This window comes from Pezoporus flaviventris, unplaced genomic scaffold, assembly GCF_033815535.1.
Source record: "Pezoporus flaviventris isolate CSIRO_AGI_PZ_B2104156 unplaced genomic scaffold, CSIRO_AGI_Pfla_v1 ptg000031l, whole genome shotgun sequence".
NCBI lineage: Eukaryota > Metazoa > Chordata > Aves > Psittaciformes > Psittacidae > Pezoporus > Pezoporus flaviventris.
This window is the reverse complement of record NW_026892579.1, coordinates 57,228,060-57,245,650: the sequence shown is the minus strand read 5'-3', so window position 1 is coordinate 57,245,650 and position 17,591 is coordinate 57,228,060. Positions and strand designations below refer to the sequence as shown.

The following is a 17,591-nucleotide window of genomic DNA, read 5'->3' as shown; positions in this document are numbered from 1 at the left end:
TGGGGGTAAAAACAGTGGCCTACTGCATCCTCACAGCCACATCTCAACTGGTAGCATAACTGGAGCTTCCATCTCTGCTTTTCTCCTCCAGCTTCCTCACCAAAACGAGGTCTGCAGGCATCTACTCTACCGAGCAGGCAATTAGACTTTAGCTAAAACAAACTACCCACTTGAAAGTAGGCAAACCCTCAGCTCCTGTGGTAAAAACAAGATTACAGACATATCATTCATTAACCATGCCCAGATTGCAATCTTGGTTACTCTTGCTTAGTTGAATAGTTTAACCACAATGTTAGCTGTTCCCCAAATATTTGTATATTGGATACCTTGCCTCCAGTGAGGCAGTGAGTTAGAAGCATTTCCATCTTCTCCTGAATGGCAGGAGAATATGCTTTGTCTGAAAGCAAAGAAACTTGATAAAAACACATGGCCAGCTCCTTGGAAAATGTAGGAGGAGTTTCTGATGTTTCTCATTTTACAGTCAGCTTTATCTGTGAGTGATGAGCGAACTGTATGCTGGATAAAGCATCTCTACAAGCATCTGTATTAATATGAACAAATCTGTGAAGACAGGAAACCCACAAAAGATGACTTCTATGGAGGAATCAAAACTCCATGTGGGTTTGTGGCAGAATCAGATTTACAGATGGCCCGGTCTGTGTCCCCTTTTCCTGACCCAACTACAGTCCATTCCCTACCCATCTTTGTACAGCAACCACAGCCCCCTCCTGCTCCTGTCTCCTTTATGCTAACAGAATCAAGCATTGAAAACCCAAAACCCATCTGCTTTGAGGGACGGAAATGTCTTATTCCTGGAAGTGCTCAAACATGAGTTACTGTCCCGTGGGTCTGAGAAGAGCCCTAAACCTCCTCCAGAGAGCAGAGGCAAGGCAGAGAAGACCTGAAGACTCTCATGGGAGCAGATGCAAGTGTCACTGATGTGCAGACCTTGGGGAAAGCGGAAGATTTGTGGTCGTTAAATTACTTTAAGTTCTGTAAAAGCAAATGGTATTTACCCAACCACTTCCTTACCTTGCAGCTTCTCATTTATATAGCACGGAGGACCTGCAAGGCTTGTGTGGATTCTCTTGGAGGCACCAGCTATAAATCAGTCAGACACTTTCCTGTGCTTTGACTGATGGAGAAAAGATCCATCAGAACAACGCATTGTTTTACCCTGCACTAGCACTGAGAACAGAAATTGACAGAAAATTAAGTTAGGTCTTCTCCCAGCACATGTGCAGAGGAGAGTCTGGATTGCAGGCTCTGGACTGGACTTCCAAAGCCAGTCAAAATACTGCAATATCTCACAGGCTGTTGGGTGTCTGTCCTCAGATATTCGGGCTCTGCTTCATTTGGGGAACTCCCCCCACTTGCATGAATAATTTTTGCACAAATCCAGCTGTTGCTCACCACAACCTTGTCCCTCTTCCTCCCCACCAGAAGACACAGAACTACTTACTGATTTCACTGCTCCCCTACCATGAGTGAGCCTAGGGAGTGAGATGGAGAGCACACACAACTCCCACTACTGCCACTTGCACCACATCTCCCAGACACTGGCGTTTTCCGAAAGAAAAAGACACCAACAAATTCACACTGAGCTCATTCTGAGGATTCTTTATTGCTTTCACAAGCTTATCTTTCCAGTAGTTTCCCCAAAGCTTGTGAAAGACACATATAATCTGTTGATTACACAACATCTTCAGGAATCAAGTAAATGCATGCTTGAAGGCAAAGTCATGTTCACTGGCTGCTTCCATCTGAATGTCCCTAGTCAAACAGTGGTCATAAGAATTGTGGGAAAGCAAAAAGAATGGTAGCAATGGGAGCAGCAATTTAAATGGCATGATTATGATGGCCTCCTCTGAAATGCAAGCCTAGCTAACTTGTCCATTTGGGCTGGGCTTTCCCTGTTGCAGAAGAGACAGAGGGACTGAAGCTTTTACCATACTGTCCGTTTGACATTTGCCCACGGAGATTTCTTCATTCCCTGAGCTGCTTTCACATCACTCCACTCCAGCTTTATGTCTGGAACCTCATCATCAGGCTCGGGATCCTCACGGACAGTCCCCTCAGGCAGTGCCACAACGATGGGCAGAGGGCCCTGCTCCTCCCGGAACTCCACTACACAGAGACTCTTCTGGTTCGCTAACTGCTGGTGAGTCTCCTGGGAGAGGAGAGAGAACAGACAATCAAAGCAATGATACACAGTGATAATTTACTTCAGGTCAAACTCTCCATGGTATATGGGGTAAGAAACGTTAATTTACTAACAACAGTTTAAACAGTGTAAATTAAATTACTTGTCAAGCTCATCCTCACGGGTTTCAGATGAGCTAATTGCATAAGCAGCAGGAATTCAGAGAGCTACACTGCAGATATACTAGCATGACAATGCCATCCTAGAGGATGCTTCTGGAAAGGATGCGGCCAGAAAAGGAACATCCTGCTAATATGGATTCACGCTGGCACGTTAGTAACGTGCAGAAACGTTATTATGTCTTTATATGGATATAAATTTTGCTTTGACAACAGTAAAGTGCTTATTACTGCCCTAATAGGTAATATTAGCTAATGATATGAATTTAACATTATTTTCAACTAAACCTCTTCCTCACACACAAGTTGTTTACAACTCAGAATTAACATTCAGAATAACACTCAGAGTTAACGCTCAGAGTAACAGTTTACACAATAAATGTCTACAGGGAACAGGAAGCTTTTCCTATCCAGGGAAGTCAAGAAGACGTATCAAGTGCTTATCTCAAAGCAAGCACAGAATCAACCAGGTTAGAAAAGACCTTTAAAATTTTCAAGTCCAACCGTTACCCCAGGTTTGCCAAGGCCACCGCTAAACCACATCTCTAAGGGCCTCATCTACACATTTTCTGAACACTTCCAGGGATGGTGATTCCATCACTGTCCTGGGAATCCTCTTCCAATGCCTGATCACCCCCTTGGAGAAGAATAATCTGTACAGCAGGCCCTTCTTCTTCTATTAATTCTGTGAAAGACTTCTCAGAAACAACACACTGAAAATATTATATGCCAGACTTCTTAAAGTCAGACTAACCTCAGATACTGATAAGAACCTGCAACTATCTCATTAGGCAAAGGGGATCAAAACCCCTCCCCTCCCGAGGCTAAACTGAAAGAGCTGGCTAGGACAGGGTGATGGATTTGATAACTATAGCTTTGCAGGGCTATATCGGGAGTGTAAGCAGCTAAATCCTGGCAGCTACCAAGGCTCTACATCCAAACGAGATAACCAGGAATTTCCAAAGGACTGACTCATCCTAAGGCTGGTGTTCAAAGGAATGATAAAATGTTGCATGTTGGATCTTTCCATCAACTACAGGCAGCTGGCTCAGAGAGAGACATCTCCATTGTGAGCACTTTGAGTTAGAGGAAATGATACCACCTCCCTGACTTATTTTAGGGATCTTAATTATACTAGTGATAGAAGCAGCTGTGATGTTCAGTCCTTAGGCAATGAAAACTTATATTTCAGACAAACAAGCAGCTGCAAGCAAAGCTGGGCCACAACTTCCTCTGCCCATGACTTTTCAAATGTCACCAAAAATACTACAAACGAAAGCCCAGAAATTCAGATGTTCCCTGGAGACACTTGGTTGTGGAAAAGGTAGCATTACATACAACTGTTTCTGAGTGGACAACTTCAAACTGAGACAACTCACATGCTGATTTTGTTTGCTCCCTGGAAAATTACTTAATTTTAAATCTACAATATAAACTGTGTGACCACGAACTATTACAGCACCAATCCTGTCCTGTCCCCTGACCTGATGTATAGAATCACTGAGAGTGCACTCTACCTGTTGTGTTAAGCCTTTAAAGAGCGCTCTGGTAATGTTAATCAAGTTTTTGGATCCAGAAACCTTGGCGTACATGTCTTTAATGCCAATTAGTTTGCAGATGGTGATGATAGCTCGGTGGCAATGAAGACCATACCCTGGGGGGAAAACATAAATTAGTATTATATGATTATTTGTAAGCATTCAACTTAGCTAAGGAAGAAGAGAGAACTAAGACCTCTTCTTAGTTATTTTTGTCTCCCACCACATTAGAACACATTAGATCTTAAAAATGGCAAAACCATTCTGATAACACCATTCTTCCCAGGCTTTGCTGCCATGTCAACATAAAGATCATGGGTTTTTTTTGCACTAAATATACCTTATTTAACATAATACAGAACAAATGAGAATGTCACCATCTAACTCAAAGCAAAACCATAAATAATGCAACCTGAAGAATTGTTTAGTATGGCAAGTTTGGGTAGTATTCCTTAGAAGTACCATTGGCAGCTTGAGAAGAATCTTCCAAAAACATACCCAATTCACCAAACAAAAGGCAATTCCCTTTTCCCACTCAGCAGAAAAATAACACTAGTTCTTCCTAATGATACTGATAAGAAGAACACAAATAACATATTACCAGAGAAGGAAGGTGACAAGTTTACCTAAGAGTATTAAAAGAAAGCCACTAGAAGGGTAAGGGATCCAAACGTAACTGAATTTCAACCAAGACTGTCTCTTCTAAGAATCAATACCTACACAGCTTCAAAACCTCTTCCTTTGCAATTTCAGGTGATCAGCTGCTGAATAACAGCTTCAGTAACTCCTAAGCATGGTAAATCTGACCTGAAAGTCCTGATTCATACACATGATGGAGGCATTTAAACTGGTCTCCTATGGTGAAGTTACTGCTCAGAACAGCTGGTGTGCTCAAGCACTTCTGTCCTTTGGGCATCCTTTCAGAAGGACCCAGCAGTAGAAGCAATGTCAGTGTCTCTCATTCCCAGGGAGACTGCTGCTGGATGAGATGACTACAGTGCCTTCCTAAAGGCTGAGATTGTGCTTAAGACCTCTATCAGACACAAAGAAGGCAGAGAAAACTGGAGAAGAAAGGAAAAGGGAAGTCCAAGTCCATGGGCAATAATGTTCCAATAGAAAAGTCCAATCTAAACACACAGCTGCTGGGAAAGAGGCAGAGTACCCACTGGCACTGGTGTCTCTTGCTGCTCACAGGCCCTTGAGTAGCCAGATAAAACCTACCACATTTTCATTTTATGCAGCTCTTGGTAAGCAAAGCTTTGAGCAGCGGAAGTGGGATGAGGCTGCCTGTAAATTCAGGAAGGCATCATGGCACTGACTCAGACCAAATTCACACCTAGCAGTTGATCTCTCCAAAATGTGAGCCTGTTCCTTGCCTTCTGACTAAGCAACAGCAATTCACCAGGCTACACAGTCTATGCAAAATAGAACAGGCTCTAGCCACCAGCCAAGAAAAAGTCATGCTTTTCCCCTTCAGTTTACAAAAGCCAGTAGGATACTACGCACTGCCAAGAAAGTAAAATGGCACAGATTATCAAGGTACTGTGCTGAGACATCACTTCCTTTCTCCTGGCCCAGCAACTGGCATGAATTAAATCTGCTATTACATCAGTGGCACAGCATGAAGGATGGAATGGAAATAAAGAAGGTAACAGTCTCCTTGGAGCTAAAATTACTGGAAACACAGCAAAACACATTTCTAGGAAAAACAATTCCTTTAATCAAGCTTAAAGAGAAAACAATTGTTGTGACACTTATTTGCTTTCAACTTCATTGTTCGAAGTAGTAAGATCATAAAAAAAGAGCCAAATTACACATTGCAAGCCTGTAACTATAACAACTTGAAATTTGTAGGTGAGTGGAGAGACATAGTTCAAAATCCACAAACACAACAGAGGTTTGCATATCATCTGCATCCATCTCCACCACAGAGTGTTATATTAGCTCCAATGCATAACTAATACATTAGCAAATGGTTTCTTAGACTTGTCAGATTTTAATGAAGGAGTTATTTTTTGAGGAGTCTAATTTTGCTCTCTTGTACCCTGGAGAGTTTTGTTTCACACGGCCTAGCTCTATTAGTTTTTAAAAACTAGTTTGTGATAGTTCTAATTTATCTTACTTAAAAGCTGAAAAGCAGGTTATTGATTAGTCCACTCTGGGGGACTTGCTGCTAAGTAAGGAAAAAAAGTCTGTTCCAGTGCTGCATGTTTTATTGTGCCAATATGTCTCTTTTTCTTTTAACCCATAATCAGAAAAGAAACTATAACCATCCAAAGCCATTTGTTCCGTCATTTGTTCTGCCTATCCCTCACATGTGCAATTTAATTTTCACCTTATGTCTGACCTGACCACTAGAGACAAAGTCTCACCTGAAGCAATTCTGAAAGGGAAAGTTCCTTCTCCAGCATACAGAACAGTCTTCCCATTCAGTTACTATAATGGTGAAGTGAAAACCACAATGGCTAGAGCACTAATAGTGCTGGGGCCACAATGATTTACACATAGAATCATAGAATAGTTAGGGTTGGAAAGGACCTTAAGATCATCAAGTTCCAACCCCCCTGCCGTGGGCAGGGACACCTTACGCTAAATCATACCACCCAAGGCCTCACCCAACCTGGTCTTGAACACTGCCACGGATGGAGCATTCACAGCCTCCCTGGGCAACCCATTCCAGTGCCTCACCACCCTAACAGGAAAGAATTTCCTCCTTATATCCAACCTAAACTTCCCCTGTTTAAGTTTTAACCCGTTACCCCTTGTCCTGTCAATACAGTCCCTAATGAAGAGTCCCTCCCCAGCATCCCTATAGGCCCCCTTCAGATACTGGGAGGCTGCTGTGAGGTCTCCACGCAGCCTTCTCTTCTCCAGGCTGAACAGCCCCAACTTCCTCAGCCTGTCTTCCTACGGGAGGTGCTCCAGTCCCCTGATCATCCTCCTGGCCCTCCTCTGGATTTGTTCCAACAGTTCCATGTCCTTTTTATGTTGAGGACACCAGAACTGCACACAATACTCCAGGTGAGGTCTCACAAGAGCAGAGCAGAGGGGCAGGATCACCTCCTTCGACCTGCTGGTCACGCTCCTTTGGATGCAGCCCAGGATACAGTTGGCTTTCTGGGCTGGGAGCGCACACTGAAGCCAGCTCATGTTCATTTTCTCATCAACCAACACCCCCAAGTCCTTCTCCACAGGGCTGCTCTGAATCTCTTCTCTGCCCAACCTGTAGCTGTGCCTGGGATTGCTCCAACCCAGGTGTAGGACCTTGCACTTGGCATGGTTAAACTCCATGAGGTTGGCATCAGCCCACCTCACAAGTGTGTCGAGTTCCCTCTGGATGGCATTCCTTCCCTCCAGGGTATCAACTGAACCACACAGCTTGGTGTCATCTGCAAACTTGCTGAGGGCGCACTCAATCCCACTGTCCATGTCAGCGACGAAGATGTTGAACAAGACCGGTCCCAACACCGACCCCTGACGGACGCCACTTGTTACTGGTCTCCAGCCGGACATTGAGCCATTGACCACAACTCTTTGTGTGCGAAATGGTGAATGGTGAATTGTTTTGGCAATGAGCAAGCAGGTGTGGTGGAAGGTGTTCGCTGCCCACGGCAGAGGGGCTGGAACTGGATGGTCCCTTCCAACCCAAACCATTCTGTGATTCTGTGATTTCAGAAAATACTGTTTTCTATGCTACAAGACAAAGTCAAGTTTTAGACACAATTACAGTGAATGACCTCTGAAAGGCTGTTTGCCAAAGATTCATTTTCAGTGCCTTTTAAAGCACTTAATTTCTGGCATTTTTATTGTGCTTTTCTCCCATCTGATGTCAGCCAGGCTTCTGCAGATTGTTAATACGTAAACCAGAACCCAGTCCATCAGTCACTGAACAAAATTTATTCTGAACACAAAAGCAAAGGATTCCAACTGCAAACTCCAGATGCGGAGAAAAAGCTGGGGTCAGACATTTTTAACTTGTCTGTGGCAGGCATGCTGCCTTACTGCGGTTTAATTCAGTGAGAGCTATGTAAGAGGAAAGGCTCATTTAAATGTAGAACATTTTCTTACACCGAAAAAGATACAAAGGTAACCAAAAGTAGTATTTAAAATTTATCCCTCCTATAATCTAACAAACTGTTAAGGAAATCTACATTAGATCTTCTGGGTAGCCACTAACAAGACTTTGGAAGTAAAACACCTACTTTATATCTACACTAAGGGACTAGTAGGTCCCATTCACATGCTCACTTGACATTACTTTTTTAGCTTGGATTTTCACTTGTCTAATATGTAATCCTGACTATATGATGGGGTTTTTCTCCACTTTGCAGGGACTAGGAATAAATTTAAGAAAGGAATATTTAAGTTTAACAGTGACTTCACCTTTTCTACTGAAACATTAGGCTTTGCGGTGATCATTTGCTGAGATAGCTGCCTGAGTCCTATGTTCAGGAACTGGAAATAAACTGCCAGCTGTAATTATGCAAAGTGAAAGGCTTCAGCATACATAACCATACAGCTGTAATCCCAGGAGTGAACAGAGGATATGCCTTAAGTCTACATATGCCTAATGTGAAAACTATGAATAACTGCAATTGCTTATACCTATTAATTACAGCTACAGGGTATCAGTGCTGGGCTTCACATCCACACAAGTGTATTTGACACTGCTCTGCATTTCCACTTATTAATTCACATTAGGAACTAATTTACAGTACTTAGGAGTGTATTAATGTGGTTAGCAGAGTAGTCTCATGACTACTGTAATTCTAAAGTCAAATCAGAGATGAAGATTAAGCACCATCCACACTCCAAAAGGTAGAATATTCTACAGCACAGATGAGCAATATCCCTGGTAGACTCCATCCAGCTGGCATGTGCTATAAACAGGAGCGGCCTGGAATGGTGGCAGACACGAAGTCCAGGGCCTGCCTCATGTTAGTAATTTAATTGTTCTAAAATTACAGCTAGCTCCTGCTGCCGCTATGGATCCTCCCCTTAGAATACAGCACAAAAGCCTGTCAGAGATTAAGGTTAAGCAAGAGCTCTATCTATACCACCCCTTAAAAACTCGATTTTGCATAGCTACATAAGCTTACAGCTTGTTTTCAAGTCATGACCACACAATGAGGCCTCCCTCACACACGTACAATTTATCTACAAAACTTTGCACACTAATCTAACACTACACTTCTCAATAAGGCCACCGATGCCTGCTGTCCAGAGCACATTGGAAATAAGCACAATTTTTTCTTGACAACATCAAACCTTTCTCAGGAAAAGTACAATCCAGTTCCATCAGTTATAAAACAGGGAAAACATTAAATGGAAAAGTGTTTCCCAATTTTTGGAGGATACTTTGTTATATATGAATGTGTTGTCTATGTGTTGTGTACCTGATAAGGCTGTCCAGATACTCAGATAAAGCAAAGAACTTAGCCAAAACTGGCAGCAACAAGCTACCAAGGCTAAGGTGGTAATGTGACAGAACTGGACTTCTATTCTGACACAGGTCAGCATGATACTCTCACAAATAAGCTAGGGAAATAGAACCAGGCAAAATCATCATTAAAGTTTGCATCCCCCATTTCCAGCAGTCTGCTGTAAGGTCAAGAACTGAACAGGGCAGGGACCTGGTGACACAGGACACGGAAAAGCCTGAGGTACTGGAGGACCTAGGAAACTACAGGCTAATCAGCCTCATCTAAATCCCTGGAACCTGATGCAATAACCAATCCTCAGAAACCATTTCCAGGCATATGATGTATGAGAAGGTGGTCAGGAGGAACTACGCTTAGGAAGCATTAAAGAAAACCACAAATACTGCTCCCACCAGTGTTAGAGGCACAAGCCCCATTTACAATAACGAAACCATGTCATCAACAGTAGGTATTTCTAATGAAAAACAACTGATCATCTCTTAGCATTTAACACATGGTAAACTAGCACCAAATGCTCCATTTCTGAATGGATAATTTCTAAAGGAAATGAATACATTTCCGAAGCGAACAGGCATTGCACAAAGTAACTACATCAGATAAATACCAGTCAATAATTGATAAAACTTCAAAATTTCCAGGCAGCTTTAATTACCTTTGTTTTGCTTCTTCATGCGGATGGTTGTTCTTTTAAATGTCACTGTAATGTCATGGTAAACTGGAGGGGAGGAAAAAAACAAACAACAGGCATTACAGCTTAATTCTTCCTTCTAGAAAAGCTTTAGCTCAGCACATTTGAGGAGCACCTTTCTTTTTCAGAACTGTGAATGGGAAGTTGGTTTTACTCTCCTCAGAGTTCTTTAATAGTAATGACTAATGGAGGTAAATTTCTGGCATAGATCAGGAATGTTTACACATCTGTGAATACTGTGTTACTATTGTATACAAAACCAAGCTTCACATGAAAAATGTGAAGTGTGTGTTTATCTCCAATAATCCTTATCTAACTTTGAAGTGAGCTCACATGATACAATTTAGTATTCTTCCACATACTCAGATTTTTCTAATAATTCAGCTTTCAACCTAAGATTTCACTAAAGGCTTCAGCATTCTTGGATTTTCCATAATAATATTTACCATTCTTGTCTTCCTGCTTCTCTCTGCTTCAAAATAAAGCCCAAACTCGTATCTTCTGGTGGGTGGCTGTTATATACATTTCATTCAGTGGTTCAGCTTTTGCACAGTGGATTCTACCACTGCAGTCAAGATGGCTCATAGAGGACCTCTATGTTAAGTAGAACGTAAAGCATGGTGGAAATGCCACCAGTTTTTAATCAAATCCCTAAACAGTGTGCAATAATAATGCTCAAGGAATAGATGTGTGAAGGTAACTGCAGTTTTGTATTTGTAAACTGGTTTTATTATACTGAATATTTACTACAGAATGACTTGGTTATTCATATACTCTGTAAGGTACTATCTTTCAATTTTTTTGATAACTGAATATTTGGTATTCTGGTGCCATGTCTGACATCAGAGAGGACTTGTGTGATATTAAACTGAATTAACAAAAAGCAACCATGAAACATCAGACTGACTTCTCCATCCCACATTCTCCCTGGCTTTGTGCTGGGCTTTGTCAGCAAAGCCCATTGACATGGATTGACTCAACAGGGAATCATCTCTGACATACAAAGGGGAAAAGCACAGAGGAGTTCACCATAGAAGAGATAAACCACATATTCATTCCAGTTAATGGCAATTTATTTTATACAGGGATTGACAGACTATGTACTCTGATATGACCACCATCTAGCTAAAAGAGTCTGGAGCTGAGATTTCACACAGCATGCTGAAGAAGCAAAATAATGCACGAATAATACTAATACAATGCATCAGATCAGACAGGTTTTAGTTAACATCTTTTTATGCTTTGTAACAAGTTGCAGTCAGTTCTTGTTGGCATTTAGAGTCTAAGAAAATCGTAATACTTACTAGTGTGGTCCTGATACCGCTCTATAAAATGTAAGCCGCGTAGTGCTTTATTCTTTGCCTAGGGAATAAAAGCAGAAAACTTTTTTTTTTTCCTTGTTTTTTTCTGCAAAGGATGGAAATTTACCACCGTTCACTTAACTAGACAATAAAAGAAAAAGCAAGGAAGAAACCTTTGGAAACAGGATGGCTACATCTAATACATTTATTTTATGGAAGTGAAAATGTTCTCTGTAAAGAACTGCTTTCTCCAACCAGATTTCATATTTTTTGAAAATTCTCAATACAGTAACAACTTTATCAAACTTTGTGTATTTTAGCATTGCAACATTGATAGATTAGTTGAGCACTGGACAAGTAACATTTAGAAGTCTAAAGGAGCCTTTAATATGGTCATTATGCATGTGTAAGAGAAATTTTCTACACACTAACTGTATAAACAGATTGTATGTCATATAGTACTGGAAACAAGTGACCATGGGGGTATAGGTATATGCCATAGAAAAGGGAGCAGAAATAAGAGTACATTAGGAAAATCTCACTGCAAAGCAACCTCATTATGTGTGTCCAAACAGCAATGAAATTGGTGAAAGATCTGGAGCACAAATCTTACAAGGAACAGCTAAGGGAACTGGGGTTGTTTAGTCTGGAGAAAAGGAGACTTAGGGGAGAACTTGTTATCACCCTCTACAACTACTGAGGTTGTAACGAGGTGGGTGTTGATCTGTCTTCCCAAGTGGCAAGGGATAGGATGAGAAGAAACAGCCTCAAGTTGTGCCAGAGTAGATTTAGATTGGATATTGGGAAAAATTTCTTCACTGAAAAGGTTATCGAGCATTGGAACAGGCTGCCCAGGGCAGTGTTTGAGTCACCAACCCCAAAGGTATTTAAAGGCATAGTGCTTAGGGACATGGTTTAGTGCTGGAGTTGGCAGTGTTAGGTTTATGGTTGGACTCCAAAACCTTAAAGGTCTTTTCCAACCTAATGGTTCTATGATTACTTGTATCAAGGCCGACAAACCATGTATATGGACTTACTTCTTCGCATACACTCCATCCCTGGTGGTGTCATGCCCAGGTTGGACAGAGCCTTGGGTGACATGGTTTAGTGTGAGGGGTCCCTGCCCATGGCAGGGGGGTTGGAACTAGGTGATCTGGAGGTCCTTTCCAACCCTAACTATTCTGTGATTCTAAATACTACAAAAGATATTGACCATAAAAGAAAAAGTGTAGGTATGAATTATATGTGCTTGTCATCAAGCAACAAGTAATCCAATGAACATACTTTCCGTAAAGCATTCATCCTGTCACCTGCTTTCCCCATTGCAAAACCTGCAAGAAAGAAAAGAGTCACTTTATTACTGAGAAATAGCTGAGGCAGGACCTTCATAAAGCAAAGGGGGAAAAAGAGAATTTCACAACCACGTTTAGTATCTGTTATTTCCATGCCACTGCACAGATCACACTCAGAAAATGGTCCAGAGAAAACCACAGAAACCACAGAAAGTAACAGTTTAGGACTTACGAATACCTAATAATTGAATGCCAATTACTTGTTGTCAAATGAAACAAATACACTTCATTATTTCTTTTGTGTATTTGTCCAAACTTGTACCAAACAACTGAATAATGGTGACTGTTTCAGCCAAAAACAGTCCAGCTTTCTGCTTGAAAGAAGGGAATGAAGAAAACCAAAAGGAATCCGATGCAGATAAGAGCTCCAAGACCCTAAAAGCAATGCAGACTGGGTTTCTAGTAGTGAAGCAGAGAGTAACAAAACCAGGTTGCACAGAATAGTGCATCTGTAAAAATATGCATGTCTGCAGAACAGAGCACAGGGTCTGTTTTCACTGCCAGTTTACAAACTGCCACATAATCTCACTGAACCCTCAGACCTACTCCTATTTACCAGGTCAGCTATGGTAGTGACAAAGAGATTTCACAGCAGTCTCAGCATCTGCAGTCAGCTCAGAGCAGGGCATCAACTGACTGTATGGAATGAACAGAGGATGTGACAACCATTTTCACTAACTGTAGTCCAACAATGTCAAGGTAGATTGAATGAAAATCATTTCATTTCAAATCTGCAGATCTAGCTGCTTTGGTCTTTTGATACAAAACAGTGTCCCAAAGAATACATACATAGTTTGATCATAAATCTTACTTTTACAGATGAAACTCAAAACTCTTACAGATATTTCGATATTGCGCAGCAGAAAAAAAAGGTTGTTTTTTTTGTTTTCTTCTGTTAAGTATTAAAAGTCCCTTTAAGTCACCTTGCCTCCCAAAGTCCTACTACAAACAATGATTAACTTGGCATCTTTTACATACAGTAGATATACATACCTGCAGCTCCTTTACCGTTTCCAATAGCTACCAAGGCACGTATTGATTTTTTTCTGCCTTCCTTTGCATTCATACAAAACACATTTCTCACCTGAAGAAAAAAAACAAACCACAAAGCATTTTGTGATGGCACAGTCCAATTTTTTCTGTTTGTTTGTAAAGAGATTCAGTTTACCAAAAAGTAATTAGAGGTCTGTGATGAAACTATACAATATAAACTGTCTTTGTCATCTGCAAGTGGCACACTGGCTTCAAGGCATTAAATACGTAAAGGCTGCTAGAAGTCTATACTCAGACAAAGTTAGCTCAATAAAGTTTCATTAAAATATCCTCTTTTGTATTTAGCTGCACAACAGATAATGGCTCTACTGCTGCCAGCTTCACATGTGATTGCAACTGTGATGAAAAAACCTGGAAGTGACATTAATATCTCACTGCCCCCCTCACGTTTTAACATATTTTAGAAGCACTCAGAGGAATTATTCAGGGCATGCTGTTGCTTAACACGAGTTACAACTTAGTGCTGAAATCTACCTGCAGACTGCAGAAGGCAGTCTCATTACTGAGATGACAGCTGCTAAAAAGACTTCATTTAAGAAAGTGGAAGAAGAAAATGGTATTCCATGCCTGGAACTAGAAATGTTTTCAGAAACTCTGCAAGAAATTCAAGCAGAGATGCAAGAAAGCTCTTTAGTTTGGAGTGGAGGGACACAACAACTGGTGAGATAGATGGCCTTATGGTTAGCATTCTGGAAATCTAAATTTGCTTCCGCCTCTGCTACAGACTCCCCGTATGTGACTAGAGGCAAGTCACTGCATTAGAGTCTCCCACCTTGAATGACCACATATCTCACCCATGATCCTATCCAACTGGCTCCTGTTCTAGTGTCCCTGGCTTTGTTTACATATTTAAATATATCTTTTACTTAAATATAGATACATCCTTTCATATGTAGATTATATACTGTATATAATAAACTGTATACATTTATCACATACAATGTAATATAATATACATAGTACACAAAACCATGCATACATATATAAAATAACATACGGGATATTGCTTGACTGTGTCTCAGAATTACCAGTCACAAGATACAACTTATTTAATGGTTCATTTCTTTCTCTCAGATGCATCAGGGCCTACTTTCTTGAAGCCTCAATATGATTTCCATAATTTATCACAAGAGCTAAATTAAACATGCATTACTGATACATGAATTAAGCAGTGTGCCCCCTTTTGCCCTAGATGTCATTCTTCAGTAAGCTAGTCTAGTTGTACTGTTATATCTCAAAGCAGGTTATTATACAATACTTGGTCATGGCTTAAACATGCTTCCTGAAATTCATACACTACCCCCCACCCAAACACCCCCTCCCACCCCCAAAAATTCCACTGACACCACAAGGTACAGGTTAGGAATGAGTACTTCTGAAAAAATCCACCCTGCTTTCATTAAAATAAAGATGCTGTTAAATTCAAGGTGCACATATATTCTGGAGAGCACTTTGAACAAAGATCATCTTTGCTAATGGCTTATTCCAAGCTATTTTTATTTCTCCAATCTTACTGCGTACAAGCGCATGCTAAAGAAAAACAAGCCCCCTAAGATGAAAGTGCCTGTGGAAATAGGCTATTTACAGAAAATGCAAAATGATTATGAAAGAAAGAAGAGAGTGAAGCAGAGTGATCTCCCCAGGAGCATCAAGAGCTTTGCACATACTTTTTGTCTTCCACTGCCAATCTGAATAAGCACTTGCAGAAACCCCAAAGTTGGCATGCATATTGTCAAAATTAAAGGACATGATGTTTGTAGAAATATACTCAAGAATTATTTTTCTCCCTTTCCAGAAGATGGCAATAAAGACACATGCAATGATTTCTCCAGAAGGCTTCCTAAAACTGCACTTGTCAGCTGTTTCTGAGCAGCTCTGAAGGAAAACGTGTTTAGTCACCCATCACAATCAGTGCTACTGCATCTCTCCTGAAACACTGTGAAGGCCTTTCAAGCTTGATCATGTACACAGACAGCTATGACTACTGAACAACACTGTCCTTAGATTCTCCCTGCAACAGCCCCATGCCTCCTCACATCAAATAAGCAATGCCCTTCTGGATGTTCAGCAATGCTTCCCTTCCATCTTGAAAATAAAGCATGCAGCTAAAAGCCTATCATTAAACTGAATTGGAATTAATTAATATACAATGAAACAGCGTGAGACTTTTAAAATAGCATGGCCTCTGAAAAGTGACTGAAACTAAGACACAATTACCCTATTTACTAGATTGCCACTCATGCTGGATTTAACAATTCTTTAAATTTGAAAACAGATGCATGCTCAAGCTTAACCACAGCGTACCTCAAACTGACTGCTGCCCTGCATCCATTATCCAGTGGTCAGAATGCAAATTCACCTAGAGCTCTCCCTTGTTCTCCCTTTGGTTCCTGCCCCTGACATCCCATGCATCTTGTATAATACTGAAATGCTCTTCCCCTGCATCCCGAAAATGTGTCCTGTACTCCTCAGCAGTAACCTCCCACATAGTCTGCATCATGCTCTGGAAAGCCTCATCTTAACAGATGTTACCCCTCGACCACAGGGCTAAGGCTACTCCAGCGCAGTCTAAGGAGAAGCCAAACAGGGTGCCTGTTTCTCTGTTTGTAATTTTGATTCCCCTGCCTGCCTCTGTTCTCCTCTGGTCTGTGCAGATGAGCCACCAATGCAGTTACAGCTCTCTTGTGATGGTCTTGGGAGGAGTGCTGGCAGGGTGTTACTTGGGTTCCTCTACCTGCTATTACCCCTGCACTCCTCTGCGTGTGTGGGCAGAGAGGTCTTTTACCACATAACCTAAAAGTCAGTACTCTCTCCATCTTGGTCATAAGTAGAATGATTTTCTCTCGAGGAATTTGACTCAACAGCTATAACCTTTGAGAAGCAGAAAGGTTAGAACCAGCCATCCTGCTTACAGTACGCCCACCCCCCAAGTACTCAAGACAGTGGAGAAACTGCAACACCGGAAATAATCCGAACTCCTCTACCCCTCACTCATCAAAACAGATGAAAGTTTTTGACCAGGCACTTGAAGTGTTTTTTGTACAGGTTGAGTCATCACAGCTCTGGGATAAACCCCAAGTGCAGTTCTTATCCAAATTAATGAGCCCAATCTGCAGAGAAACTACTGACTAAACTACAGTTAGTGCTGATAGTTTTCCTCACGTGTGAAACTCTCTCTTTCATAACTCATTAGGAAAAATATGATAGCTCATATGCCCGACTGACACAGCATGTTGTCTAATGTGGCTTCATACTGCAGCTCACATCTGAGTTCAGATCCTTTGGATTAACCCCACAATAATGCATGCTCAAAGCCACACTACATCAGAAATGGCTTTGTTTCCTTTTCAAAGGGTGATCCATCATCACGCCAAATTATAACTCACTTAAAAGCTTCTGAATGTTCCAAATACCAATTATTTCATCCATACAGGCTGAGAGGTAAGAAGAGATAAAAGATTTAATTATTTGATCAACAGAACCAGTGTAAGGTGGCATCCCCAAACGCTACTTCAGAGGCAGGCCAAAATACTTGACAAGTCCAAGAATATCGGAAATGAATTCTCGTACACAGCTCTGACCTCTCGTTTTTTCCTCTGACAGGTTGCTTCAGATGCTATCTTAGAAACTGTCTGAAATTTTCACTGTCAGTCTAAAGACACTGTCAGTATCATCCAGGGAACAGAAAACTTTCCTGTAGTTTTAAAAGCAAAATCTAGCGCTCCAATACCCCAAAAGTACTTTTGAGCGAATAGCTCAAATAAATTATTACTCAGACAGTATCCTGTCTACCACATAATTTTTCAGTCAAAGATGTCAAACAGTGGATCTCAGACACTGTAATTTCATGCATCATTTCCTTTTCACAAGCCTTTTTTAATGCACCCTTTGCAAAA

At 41.2% G+C, this 17,591-nt stretch overlaps 1 protein-coding gene across 2 annotated transcripts in view; it reads right to left on the bottom strand.

The window, feature by feature from the left end:
- Positions 1-1,605: 1,605 nt before the first annotated feature.
- MRPS5 (mitochondrial ribosomal protein S5) overlaps positions 1,606-17,591 on the bottom strand; it is a 42,597-nt gene continuing 26,611 nt past the window's right edge. Inside the window, exons 6-11 of one of the 2 annotated variants that reach the window (XM_061461362.1) lie at positions 13,636-13,726; positions 12,575-12,621; positions 11,294-11,351; positions 9,954-10,016; positions 3,840-3,976; positions 1,606-2,170 (exon numbers count right to left, since the gene is read on the bottom strand). In XM_061461362.1, the coding sequence (XP_061317346.1) occupies positions 1,946-2,170; positions 3,840-3,976; positions 9,954-10,016; positions 11,294-11,351; positions 12,575-12,621; positions 13,636-13,726 (621 nt within the window). In that variant the 3' untranslated portion in view covers positions 1,606-1,945. The remainder of the gene's footprint in view (positions 2,171-3,839; positions 3,977-9,953; positions 10,017-11,293; positions 11,352-12,574; positions 12,622-13,635; positions 13,727-17,591) is intronic. The other variant, XM_061461363.1, reaches the window with a different exon arrangement.